The sequence below is a fragment of the Lepidochelys kempii genome, chromosome 1, assembly GCF_965140285.1.
Source record: "Lepidochelys kempii isolate rLepKem1 chromosome 1, rLepKem1.hap1, whole genome shotgun sequence".
Classification (NCBI taxonomy): domain Eukaryota; kingdom Metazoa; phylum Chordata; order Testudines; family Cheloniidae; genus Lepidochelys; species Lepidochelys kempii.
In genome coordinates, this window is record NC_136380.1 from 243,843,232 (window position 1) to 243,857,225 (window position 13,994).

Here is a 13,994-nt window from a genome sequence, read left to right on the forward strand (position 1 = left end):
AAATTTTTTAGTCAAAACACTAAAATAACACACTTTGAAAGAAGTATCAAGAAGTAACAACAACAACAAGTATGTGTTGGGAGGTGAGTGTGAAAGACAGAGTGTATGTGTGTGACACAACAATGTAATTTTGTGTGTGTGTGTGTGAGAGAGAGAGAGAGAGAGAGACAGAGGAGCACATTGCCCCTTTAAGTATGCCACCCTTTTAAGTAGATCAACAAGTTCAGACACAGCAGCAGCTGCCAGCAAGCCCTCTCCATCCTGAGCCTTGTTGTGTGTCCCCCACGGCTCTGTGGAGATGGTGTACAGGGGCAGGGGGACACCCTGACATCAGCACGCTGCCCTGCCTTTTTTCCCTTCCCCTCCCCACTCTGCACAGCAAGCGGAAGGCTCCTGGGAGTGGCTCCAGGGCAGGGGGAGCACACGACAGTTGTGGGAGGGATACCTGAACTGCGTGGTACTTAATAGCCTGCTGGGTGGCTGCTTACAGGGAATGTATGTCCTGTATGGGGTGATTTCTCACACTCAAAAATGAGATCCTCCATTTTGGGCAGATCTTCACGTACAAGGGAAATTTTAGGCAAATACTAGAGAATATTTATAGAAGGCAATAGTAATTTTGAGTATTCACCTGGGACACCTGATTCCAAGAGATACCACTCAGAGTCAGAGAACACAGGCACCAGGATTCAGAGTAACAGCCGTGTTAGTCTGTATTCGCAAAAAGAAAAGGAGGACTTGTGGCACCTTAGAGACTAACCAATTTATTAGAGCATAAGCTTTCGTCACGAAAGCTTATGCTCTAATAAATTGGTTAGTCTCTAAGGCACCAGGATGTCTTTGTACTACAGTAGCTCCTGGCCCTATTGTACCGGGTATAGTAAAGACACAGGCAAGTCGGCTTACTTTATCAAAGGAAATACCAGCTATTCCTGAGTGACACAGCCAACCCACCAGACACTGGTTGATTCCTTGAAAGGCTTACAGAAGCAGTAGGTTTGGAAGGGGAAGATGGTAGTGCCCTTCCCAGTTAATTCTGGGAGGGCATTCTGTGCATATGGGGCAGTGCAGGAGAAAGCCCACAAGTTATAGGGAAACCTTGTGCCATGGCCTGATCTAGTCCCACTCCCTGGAGGGACACCAGCCTGTTGTGATGGGATCGGATTGCTGAATCCTACATGCTTCCTAGCCCCTGGGTCCAGTTAGTGACATAGTAGCCATAGAGCAGATGCTTCCTACAGCGATGGAACAGGTTTTTCTGTTGCTGTAGGTAATCCACCTCTCTGAGCAGCAGTAGTTAGGTTGATGAAAGAATTCTTCTGTCAACCTTGTCGTGTCTACATTTGGGGTTCGGTTGGCTTAGCTATGGTGCTCAGAGGTGTGGATTTTTCACACCCCTGAGCGCTGTATCTATGTTGATTGAAATTTTAAGTGTAGACCAAGACTTAGACAAGTTCCCTGAAGAGCCCACCTGGTGGTGGAAGCTCTGGTTTCTAGTTAACCCCTTTAAGGGCAATGTGTCAGTAAAACAAGGAAACACAGGCTTAGCAAAGGGATTTCTTAAACATAAACACACACACCTTACTCTTAAAAAGCACAATAGAGTTTTGTTTGTGAGTTCTGGGTTTGGTTCAAGGCCTTAGGGGAGGTAAAATCCTTCCTTCCTCCACTCACTGTAGCTTGCCTTCTGTTCCTGGCGATGAAATGGCTTCCTTGGCTTAGAAAGCAGCTACCTTGTCAAAAAGACTAGATTAGATGGGGGGAGTGGTGGGATTCCAGCTCCCCCTCTCCCCAGACAGATTTCTGTGAAGAGAGTCCATTCAAAGCCAAAGGCCCTGCTGGCAGAAACCGTATTGTTTGAGCAAGGGAAATTTGCTCAGTGTTGATGGCCCTTGATTGCTCCATCACATCTTCCTTCCTCCCTCCCCTCACCCCTACATAGCCTCTCTGCTACAAAATGCTGAAAAATGGATGATCTGATCTACAATTACTGATCTGATCTACAAAAACTGGTTGCAATTACAGACAACATTCATAAAATGACATGAAATTCATAAATGGACATGGACATATTCCCCAAACTGTCACACCTTGTGTCCAATCAAATCTAATCAACCCTGCTGGAGTTTCACATGCTGAATGCTCCCATTGAACAGCTCAGACCAGGACTTATTGCTGATATTATTTGGCAAACAATCTCAAATAATGAGTAAATGTTCCCAAAGTAGCTAAGTTCACTGAAAGAACTATTCTCTGTGGATCGTTCACTCGGCTCTCGTAAATAGTTCAATACATGACAATAAGGCTCCTAAGCACTGTGTGGAATTATTGATGCCTTTGCATCTCAAATATCACATGAAAGTCTTAGAGTCCCATATGACTGTCAGTCTCACAGGGCACGGAGCTCTTTGGGGGCTGTCAGTGCCTGGGGAAGGGGTGTGTGAGGCATCAAAAGCAAAACAAGCATTTAGAAAAACAGATAAATAGATGTTGAGGGTTTCTGTCTGCATACTGGAGATTTACTCATTCAGGATATGATTTACACGCATAGCGTGGAACCCACAATGCCTGCAAAAAATATGCCTACTTTTGCATGTGCAGTAACAACTGTGCATGCAAATAGGTAGGTACGTAGGTGCCTGGCTAGTTATTAGTACACACAGGCTCCTGATTTGCATGTGTTGCTATAACTGAGCACACAAATGCAAGTGTGCAATTGCACAAATACTTCAGGTTGCCTTTTTTGAAAATTAGGCCCCACATGTTCTCAGAAAGCGTTGGTTGTGCACAGGAACATCTTCTGCAGGACGGTCAGCAGCCCAGTCCATGACTGCTTAGTCCAGGCCAGGTGTAGCAAGGTGGGAAGGCTCTTGAGTCAAACCCCACCCTTAACAGGTGCTAGACCCCTTCAGAGGGCTGCTGAAGTTCTGCTGGCTCATTGTCGCAGGTGCAGCTCATTATTGCAGCTGGGCTAGAAGGGAGGTGGGAGTGGTTCCCTGGAGAGAGGCCAGAGTTGGGCCTGGAGGGACACCCAAGCTGGGAAGCTAAGATTGAGGTTTATGTTCTGGTCATGTTTGAGCTGCCAAGAAAACCAAAGCCCATGAAAGTGGGGGGTGTTTGGCCAGTAAGGTGTTGCTGCACTCAGTGTCGAAACACCTAACTGATTTAAAAGCCTAAATCTCATTTTCCAAAGGGGTTTAGGCACTTAAAACCCTAAATCCTGTCGGCTCTCAAGGGGATTTAGACTCCTCAATCAGCCAGGCATTGCAGTGCTAAGCGGCACAACACCTAAATACCTTTACAAAATTGAGCCACAAGGGCCATTTCAGTGAAGCACTTAGGCACATCTTTAACTTTCAACATGTGCTTAAGTCCATCCCGGCTCAACAAAGCCCTTGAGCGTGTGCTTAAAGCAAAGAATGTGTTTAAGTACTTGGCTGAATCGGGGCCTAACTCCGGGTCTGTGTGCTCTGGGGAGGACAGAGTCGGGACTCAGCCTGCTCACACCTGGGCTTAAGGAGAACCGCTTTTGGTGACGGTAGGCAGCACAGGGCGCTGGAGAGTCAAGGGGAATAACAGGGTCTGTCTGTGCCCAGTAGCCTCAATAAATAATCCTTTGTGTATTTACTACCGCTACGTCCTGTCTCTTTGCATCATGAGGGACATCGCAAATTCTTATTCACAGCTGCAGTGGCATACGCTGATACGCACAGACACACACACACGTTTTCACTCGTGGGTTCAGTCCTCTTGCATCTAGATCTAGGTTTAGTTCTCTTGCATCTCTTGCATAATGTGCTAATGATTCCTTTTAACTGCCAGTTTCCAGGTCAGGCGTTTGCTCCCCTAGGGGAGTGAGTGGAGCCTTGTGATTCCAAGCCCGCGTGTGTCCCATGTGATGCCATCTTTTACAGGTTATTCATGAGCATTTCTTGCTGATGGAATCAGAGTCCTGCACAGCAGAAACACCCACTCACAAGCCTATCTGCTGAATAGCTGTTTTTCTGCAGTTAAACTCCCTTTGGGCCGTCTTCTTCTCCTGCATGATACAAGGAGCTCTCCCTGAAGCCAGTGGGAGTTCTTTGTATCCTGTGGTGGGGATCGCAAGCCCCTTGAACTGTGGGAAAACTCTCTTGTCTGCTAATTGTTGTGAGGTGCCAGCCTGTCAGTGACCCACTATTCTACTGCCCCACAATTGATGGAGTGACCAGACCCCGGCAAGGGTGGAAAAAAGAGTGGGGGAGAATCAGGAATGGAAATAAGAAACAGGAAATAACAGGATCACCAACTCAGGTTTGGGGTGCGGGACAGAGGCCTATTATAGAAAAGCGACAGGAATAATGAAGAGACACAACAATATACTGAGGAAAGTGAAACATTTCAGAAAACGCACAAAAGCCACTGTAAAGAGAAAAAAGAAAGAAGGAAGGAAGGAAGCGAGTACACAGAGTGATAACAATTATTATTTATTATTTGTATTATGCTAGTGCCTGGGAGCCCCAGTCATGGACCTCAGAATCCCATTGTGCTAGGTGCTGCACAAACACAAAACAAAAGACTGTCACTGCCCCCAAAATCTTATACTCTGAACATACAGCAAGAGAGAACAGATGGAGTCAGACAGATAGATGGGCAGGGAGGGGTGAGTAAAAGGAACCAATGAGACACTATTGGTCAGCACGATAGGCCGTGGACTCTGCACACCAGCAGCCCAAGCAATGTCAAATAGGAAACACCGCAATGGCCTGCTCTTCAGAGGTATGGAGCACTCGCAACTCCAGCAGATGTCAGTGGGAGCCGCGGGAGCTCAGCACGGCTATAAATCAGGCCATTTTTGTTTAGGTGCCTAAATGTTCTATTTGGGTGTCTAACTTTAGGCACCCAGGTTTGAAACGTTTAGCCTTAATGACTTGTTCAAGGTCACATAGCAGGTCCGTGTCAGGATTAGACCTGGGGGCTTCCTAGCCCCCAGCCAGGTGCGGATTGCACGAGCAGCATTGCACAATTTGGCCATCTCTTCCTGTGTGTTCCATGTGGTCTGGTTAGGATGTGGAGAGGTGTGTATCCCATCGGTATTTACTGCTTCAGCCTTCCTCTCCCCCCCCACTACTCCTCACACAACTCCCCTAGGACTTCCCCCATGCATATCTGCTCCAGTAACTCCCTGTGCCCACTTCTCTCTCCTCCCGTACACCATTCTTAATCTGAAGTGACTTCCGGTTCCCTTGCCATTTACCCTCTTGCTCATATCTTCCCCCACTTGATGGTCTCCCATACCCAGGCCCTTCTCTTTTCCCCTCTACTTTCCCCCTGTTACTTTGCATATCCAGTCCTCCCTGTCAGCCACCCTCCCCTTCACTTCCACACCAGCCCCTTTCCTTCTCCACAACACCAATCATTATCCAGCTACCTGTGGTAACTCCTGCAGTCAAGTGAAAGGAACAGATTTTGACACCCACACCAGGCTTCAGCATGATGGTCCTTCAGCACCGTCACTACATGCTGGAAATGAGGTGAAGGCAGCAGGGAAGCAGTGGTCAGTCGAACACAGAGATAGAAGAAGTAACACAAATCCAGGCTGAGAGGAGGTGCATTCTCCAGAGGGGAGGGAGGTGGCACCACACCGGGGCAGTCGGGGGGGAGGGGGAGGAGGAGGAGGAGTGTTTCAAGGGAATGCAGAGGGTGGTGATATGTTTGTGTGTGTCTTTCCTCCTGCAGTTCTGCACTGTGGAGGGGTTTGTCACAGCCCTGTTAGATGAGTATCCCTATCTCCTGAGGGCCAGGAAGAAGCTCTTCATTGCTGTGGTCTGTCTTATCTCCTACATTGTTGGATTCTCCAACATCACCCAGGTACCTCTCCCTGTGCTCACTCCTGTTCCTGGTGCTTTTCCATCCACCTTTTTGTATAACAGCAGCAGAGGAAGCCTGGGGGAAGGGCCATTGTCTGTGAAAGACACTAGGGCCACTGTTGGTCTGGGCTTTGCCCAGCACTGTCATCTATCCAGCAAGCTGCAGTCTACACATTAAATCTCAGTAAGTTATCATCATCCTTGTGGTCAGTCTAGCTGGGACTCCTGTTGCTTCGAGGATGGGCCTATGCCCTGGAGGGTGACACATTCTCTAAGCAGAAGATTGAGATAAACCAAAAGAGAGCAGGTCTGGTGGGGCTCTGGGGCAGTGACACTAAGGCCCAGGCTCCATGTTTACATGCCCTAGTGAGTGACCTAATGCAGAGATCTGTATACTGGGTGTATGGCAGTGAGGCTCAGGCTTTTTGTGCAGACTTCAGGGCCAGGCTCGGTGACATGGAGGCCAGGGTGTGGATTTCCCACTTTGTGACTTCGTGCTGGATGAGTCACAGAAGATGGAACATCTGCAGAAGCATCTGAAGTGCAGCAGGAGGGACAGAATGGATTCATTTTACAAAGTGGCTTCACCTCACACTAGAGGAGGAAGGCAGCCACACGAGAGTCCTGCTTGTCTCCCTGCCTTCAGCCAGGCTTGAACACTCACTCCTTGACCACATTCCAGAGTACGTCTGTTAAAATGGCAGGAATTTGATTATAACAAAATGATGCATCTTTGTTGGCTTCCATAGGCCAAGGAAATTAACACACACAGGCAGAATGATTAGATAAAAGTATTGATCGTATTAATCCTCAGCTCCCCACCCAGGCTGTACTCTATAACCAGGCCCCCTCCCTTTGGCTTTGTCTCCTCAGGGTGGCATTTATGTCTTCAAGCTGTTTGATTATTATTCAGCCAGTGGCATGTGTCTTCTCTTCCTCGTCTTCTTTGAGACCATCTCAATTTCCTGGTGTTACGGTAAGTGCAACTCACCTTGTTCCTTTGCTTCTTATCTACAGGCACAGAAGGTGCTATTTGCAAAAGCCCTCAACACTAGCACTGAAGTCAGTGGGAGATGGACAACTGACTACAGTGTTGGGCCAAAGCTGAAAGCTTTTGAAAACCCCCGGGATTTTTCATCTTGCTTCCTCAGACAGCCACTCAGCTGAGCACATGTTCACAGAGATTCCTATACAAATGGAAATACGCACAGGCCTCTAGAATTGGATTTTTGAGGGTATGATACGAATATAGAATTTGTTAGGCCAAATCTGACTGCTGAGCCATCTGCCCTGGTATCCTGGCAGTGTCCAATGTCTGATGCTTAGGAGTCCCCCCTCTTCAGTAACTTGCCCATCCAATTGTGCAGTGCTGGGGTGTCAGGAAATTCCTTCTTGACCCCTCCAAGGTCAATCTATGACCTAGTCTATCTTATGATCTAGACCTTTGCTAGTTGATTATTATCACTGTCTTAGCTTGGGAAGCTGTAGATGTTTTTAGTGGTCATAAAATTATCCAGGTTCCCATTAAGATAGAGTCCAGTGTTTGTGTCTATGGCCTCTACTTTTTATCTGGGGAGTCAGCGTTACACTTCTCCATGCTCACCTTAAATGCCTGCTCTCCTCTCTGATCTCACATGTCCTCCTTCTCCTGTTCTGTGTTGGGTCACTGGACAAAGGTGATGAGAATGGTGCTGAGATATCATTGCTGCTGTTAATACACATTTCTCACTGTAGGTGTGAACAGATTTTACATGAACATTGAAGAGATGATTGGCTACCAACCTTGCAGCTGGTGGAAGCTCTGCTGGGCCTTCTTCACTCCCCTTGTTTGTGTGGTGAGAACAAAGCAACTCTCTTTGGGGAGGTTGATCTAGAAGGGCCACCTCACTGGGATCATTCTGTGGGTGGGGGAAGCACTAAATTTTTATTCAAGGTAACTCCAATCCAAATCCAGATCTGGCATTAAATGCAAGTTGGTCCTGAGAAGAGTCAAAGTGACTGGCAGGAAAAGAAATATGTAGAGCCTCTTTTATTCTCCCACCTGAATCCCTGCAACTGACTCTCAGAAGAGAGCAGGGAGTTTGGCCTAGAATCATAGAATATAGAATCTCAGGGTTGGAAGGGACCTCAGGAGGTCATCTAGTCCAACCCCTGCTCAAAGCAGGACCAATCCCCAATTTTTGCCCCAGATCCTTAAATGGCCCCCTCAAGGATTGAACTCTCAACCCTGGGTTTAGTAGGCCAATGCTCAAACCACTCATGCATTACTCCTGTGTTTGATATTTCAGAAGCTGAACTGGTGATTTATGACTTTAAAAATCATTGTTGGCTGTGGGGAAAACTTTCAGCCACTCCAGCTCCAGCCTCAGCCCCTCCCAAGCCTCTCTCAGCAGGAGGCACTCTCAGAAATAATAGAATTGGCACTGATGAGCTCTCAGTTCCTCCGCCCCCCTCCAACCCTTCCTCTCCCAGCAGGAGGTGCTATTGGCATTGCCGCAGGAATACTGGCTGTGAGAAGTTCCTAGCTCCTGAGAGTCAGCTAAGAGGAAGCTATTTAGGAAATGGTTTGGGAGTGCAGTGTGCAGCAGAAGCCTAAGTAGGGAGGGGTGTAAGTGCTCTGGCTGGGGCAGGGAAGTTTAGGGGCACTGACAATGGGGAAAACATTACCATGCATTCTCAGTCTCTCTCAGCCAGAATTGCTGTAGGAAATGGGGTAGAAACAATCTCTGGTGGAATGAGAAGATTAGAGAGAAAGGTGCGTTGGTGCAGGAGCCCTGGCTGTGGGAGGAGCTGTTGGGACTGATCTGGGAGCCCTGGCTTTTGGGGCAGCTCTTGGGCCATGGCTGGGGAGCGGGGGCAGTTGGGAATGGTGTGGGAGCCCTGGCTGGGTGGGAAGGGGGCTGTTGGGAACGGTGCGGGAGCCCTGGCTGGTGGCCAGGAGCAGTTGGGAATGGTGGAGGAGCCCTGGATGGGAGGAGGGGGGCTGTTGGGAACGGTGTGGGAGCCCTGGCCGTGGGGCGGGCGGCTGATGGGAATGGTGTGGAAACCCTGGCTGTGTGGGGGAGAGCTGTTGGGAATGGTGCGGGAGCCCTGGCTGGGGGGGCAGAGAGGGCTGTTGGGAATGGTGTGTGATTATTCACTAGAACTCATAGTGAGAATTTAGGGAACTCTCAAAAGGACAGTCAGTGAATATTTCTGCTTGTGCCATACGATGCTGTGACTGCTGATCCTGTTTCTTCAGGGTGTTTTCTTCTTCAGCGTGGTTGAAATGACCCCTCTGACTCTGGGGAAATATGTCTATCCCACATGGGGACAGGGCATCGGCTGGCTCATGGCTCTGTCTTCCATGGTGCTGATTCCGGGCTATATGCTGTACTACTTCTTCATCTCCGAGGGGACCATCAGGCAGGTAAAAGCAACTTTCCAACTTCTGCCTCTGCTCAATTATCTGTCCAGAGTGAATTTCCCACCAGCAACCCACTATAAACTTCACTCAGCCCCTGTGTCATGGCATTGACTCCTGTAGTCTTTGTAAACCAAGGCTTCCAGAGACTCCCACCTCTTCCCCCAACACCCTCTGCGCTCTTCTGATCTGCTCCTTATGCTTTCTACTACCTCCTGCACAACACATTCCATGTAAGCCAATAGAAAGCCCTTTCTCACTGAGGCAAATGAATGACTTAAGGGATTGGGGTAAGAAGATATGTACCTTTACCTGTTGGTTACAATTCCTCACAGGTCAGTAGTGACCAAAAATTGTTACCTTCTCATTCCTGTTTGGTGTCTTATGTGAAATAAGTCGAGGGAATCTTGGTCCCATTCCTAGCAGATTACTGTTCACATCAGCCTATCACTGTTACATAGAGAGATGTTTGAAAATCTTCCAACAGAATGTTTTCCCATTGGAAAATGCTGTTTTGTCAGAAACACAACTTTCCAAGGGGACATGTTGATTCTGACAAATTTTGTTTTGAAAAAAGAAATTGAAATGATGTGTTTTGCGAAGGTCAGAACATTCTGTCTGGACCATTTCGGAAATGGAACTTTTTGATTTTTTCATTTCAAAATGACTTTTCATTTTGAAATGTATTTAATATTATCAACATTTTGTTTTTCAAAAAAAGTCAAAATCAAAAGGAAATGTTTTTGACTGTCTTGAAACAAAATCTTTTCATACATCTCGTTTCATGGGAAAGTTCTAAATTCTTTTTTGTTCCGATTTGGAATAAAAGCAAATGTTTGAAACTGTGGATATTCCAGTTCCTGTATAGTTCTAGTTATGAAAGTCACTAACAGGCAATCTCAGCAAAGATGCCACGTTCTAACTGAGCGAGAAGCCTGAACTAGCTCAGAGCCAAGGTCTATTGGTGAGGGAGGTTTGCACTGGGGCTGGCTGTCTCATGGATAAAAAGGGCTGTCAGTCTCCTATCTTTCGCCAGCATTCAATTCACTTTAAAAATGAAAGAAAGACAGAGAGAGGCCCCAGTGCTGCACCAATATAGACCCCACCACAATGTCATTTCCTTTAGGGTCAGAAGAAGAGACTGTCAAAGGCAGTCACAGGGCATTACCCTTCTCTCTGTTGATAGCAATAGGCTGCGCATTGTGTTGAGAATTAAAGCGAACAATCCCCACTCAGATCCATCTCTGATCCTTACAGATGATCCTTGCTCAGAGCTCCATAGGATGGTATGAACACTCACCACCCCTCCCCGCCACTCACTGGTAATATGCCACCGGGGGAAATCCCTTCTTGTCTCCTAACGCGGGCATCAGTTCCTCCCTGTGTTTGGTTCCAATTCTATTCTCATTGAAGCTGAGGACAGTATTCTCTTGACTTCACTGGGAGCAGGAGCAGGCTGGGAAGGCCAGATTGTAATGTCCTGACTCTCACTGAGTAGCATCTAAATCCTCAAGTAGTTCCTCTGACTTCAGCGGGGCGACTTGTACCATACCAAGTGATTAGGGATATCGCAATCTGCCCCTAAGTGAGCTGAATCCCTGTAGTTGTGCCTCTGAATCCATCTGTAACCTGAGATCCCACCTGTTGTCCACATTTCCACTGAGTCCCCGTCTTGCAGGCCCATGGAACGAGGTTATATTCTGTTGCTCCAGGAGCAACCTTAGCATCTGGTGTGCACTGACAATGTCAGTCAATGGGAATTAGAAATAATAACAGTGTGATTGGCTTCTATTTACTTTCCCCTCCCTTTGCTCACTCGATCAGACTCGATATCCCCATGTGCACTGACCGTTCTGCCAGTTCAGTGGAATGTCACTCTTTTCGGAGGCAGGCAACACACACACCCAGGCCCCCAGCCTCCATAATCCATTGCACTAGCATTAAACAGCTGGTGGCAGCAGGGAGTTAGACAGTGTGTGTGTATGTGTGTGCATGTGAGAGAGAGAGGATTAGCTTGTAACAGAGCTGAGGCTGGAGGGAAATTAGATGTCAATGCAGAATAAAAGGGTTTTGACAGTCAGGAAAGATTATAAGATATTTTAATCCTACTGAGCATGAATGGCAGGAGAGCCTCCCTAAACATTTCAGGGGCTTCACCCGGCAAGAAAAACTTCAGATATGTCTGAGTACGGGGGCTCTTCCCTCTCCTGGAGGGGCTCTTCTCCAGCTCAGTGATGTCCATTCACTTCAGGCCCCCTTCCTCTCTGCCTCATGTTCCATAATTTAAAGCACCACTTCCCCTCCTGGAATTCAGCCTCCATGTCCATTCAACCCTAGGCTTCAACCCATATTGCTCAGACAACCAGTGCCCCTCTGCCTGAGGGACTGCTCTCTCCCACATTCCATCTCCCGGGGTGTCTTCCGGACACAGCTCTACCAATGGACCTCAGTTTTATTTAGACTTTGATCCTGTCAGGTTGATGTAAATGGGAATCCATGCTGGCATAAAGGGCCATGCAGGATCAGAGCCATAAACTGTAAATTCCTTGGCATTCTGTAACCATTGGATAACAATTTTTAATGAGAATTTCATGAAAAATGGAATAGAGAATGAAAAGTGGGTCCATTTTGAATCCTGTGAAATGGGAAGAACCTTGACGTTTTTGGTAACAAATTTTAAAATTTTGACTAGCTTTAGCGTCTAGGTGCTGCTACAACTGTGCGGTAACTACTGGTTTACTTTGTAATGGTGGGTTTCAGAGTAACAGCCGTGTTAGTCTGTATTCGCAAAAAGAAAAGGAGGACTTGTGGCACCTTAGAGACTAACCAATTTATTTGAGCATGAGCTTTCGTGAGCTACAGCTCACTTCATCGGATGCAACTGATGAAATGAGCTGTAGCTCACGAAAGCTTATGCTCAAATAAATTGGTTAGTCTCTAAGGTGCCACAAGTCCTCCTTTTCTTTTTGTAATGGTGCTCTCTGTTATTCATAAGAGAGAACTGTGTGTAATAGAAGAGCAAAGGGGAAGTGATTACATTGCCAAATAAAGGTGTCTGGTATCTGGAGCAATTGTCCTAATCACCTTCAGTGTTCACTATCCCCTTGGTAGCCCTCTTTCTGTAACTAGGGACCTCTCTTCAATTTAGAAAGAAGGGTTGTGACCATCAGCTTCAGCCACATGCCATGTGTGGAGGTGGTGGTGAAAGGGTCTCCTCATTTTCTCCTGGGTACTTGTGTCCTTCCTGTAATCTTTGTTTGTTTGTTTCTGGACAGCGTTTTCAGCAGATGACTCAGCCCACGCAAGAGGTGGATGTTCAGAACAATGGACTAAAACCGAAGACCTCACTGAATGGGAGAGTCTCAGATGCTGCTGTCTAGGCAGAGGGCAGAACCTATTCATCCTGCTCTGTAGCTGCTCCCGCCCCTGCGCTTTGACCTCCCCTGGCGCTGCTTGTGTGTCCCCAACTCCACGGTTGGTTTCAGTCAGCATGGGAAGGATCTAACAGGGGAGCCCTTTCATGGCACTGCCCCCTAGCTCGGCTGATCAAGACTCTATTTTAAACTCCATAAGGACAATGTCCAGTGACTGTCTTCATAATTTATGATCCCAGTCCATACGGCCAGAAAGGAATGTCCCAGGCCCTAGTTTCCTGCTGACCACAGATGGCATTTTCTATAGTACAATAACGTCTCCTTTTTTGTTGTGTTCTTCAGCCCCTCTTCTGTACTAAAGTCCACCACGCACCCCCTAATGAACAGCAAGGCTGTCACAGCATGAAACCAGCTGTATTTTGGCTATGGATTCAAATTCCAGATGATTATCAATTAATATAGCATAAAGTACCTTTAAGGAATAATTAGTCCTAAGTGCTGTACAATGGATGCAGCAACCAGGAATACAGAATATTGGTGGCTACTGGATACCCCTCAGCAATCTGGACAGGCATAAGGGGTGCTGTGCTGGAGCTGCTGTCCTTTAGCCATGAACACACATTGTTGTTATTATTATTAGCAGTCATTTATACAGAGCCATAGATCTAAGATTCCCTTGTACTGGTGGAGGAGACATCCTTTATAATGTGAGCATGCTCCATCCTGACACACCCTGGTATGATGTTACGTCAGGGGTGGGCAAACTTTTTGGCCCGAGGGCCACATCGGGGTGCGAAACTGTATGGAGGGTGGGGAAGGGATGGCTGTGCCCCGCAAACAGCCTGGTCCCCGCCCTGCCCCCTATTCGCCCCCTCCCACTTCCCGCCCCCTGACTGTCCCCCTCAGAACTCCCGACCCATCCAACCCCCCCAGCTCCTCGTCCCTTGACTGCCCCCTCCTGGGACCCCCTGCCCCAAACCGCCCCCCCCGGGATCCCACCCCCTTACCAACCCCCTCTGCTCCCTGTCCCCTGACTGTCCCGACATATCCACACCCCTGCCCCCTGACAGGCCCTCCCCGGAACTCCCACACCCTATCCAAACTCCCGTTCCCTGACCTCTGACTACCCCAGAATTTCTGCCCCATCCAATTGCCCCCTGCTCCCTGTCCCCTGACTGCCCTCTGGGACCTCCTACCCAACTCCCGCACCGCTACGGGCCGCCGCTGTCCCCTTACCATGCCACTTGGAGCAGCAGGAGCTCGCAACCCTGCTGCCCATGTGGTGGTGTGGCAGCGGGGGAGGGGCGAGCCTCCTGGGCCAGGAGCTCAGGGGCTGGGCAGGATGGTCCTGTGGACCGGATGTGGCCC

The 13,994-nt window shown here is 48.1% G+C and overlaps 1 protein-coding gene across 1 annotated transcript in view; it reads left to right on the forward strand.

Annotated features, from left to right (window-relative positions):
* The window catches only part of LOC140901703 (sodium- and chloride-dependent GABA transporter 1), a 33,798-nt gene extending 20,441 nt beyond the window's left edge, over window positions 1-13,357 (forward strand). Inside the window, exons 10-14 of the mRNA XM_073321001.1 lie at window positions 5,719-5,850; window positions 6,723-6,825; window positions 7,584-7,684; window positions 9,091-9,258; window positions 12,528-13,357. Coding sequence (XP_073177102.1) covers window positions 5,719-5,850; window positions 6,723-6,825; window positions 7,584-7,684; window positions 9,091-9,258; window positions 12,528-12,632 — 609 coding nt within the window. The 3' untranslated portion in view covers window positions 12,633-13,357. The remainder of the gene's footprint in view (window positions 1-5,718; window positions 5,851-6,722; window positions 6,826-7,583; window positions 7,685-9,090; window positions 9,259-12,527) is intronic.
* The last annotated feature ends 637 nt before the right edge of the window (window positions 13,358-13,994 follow it).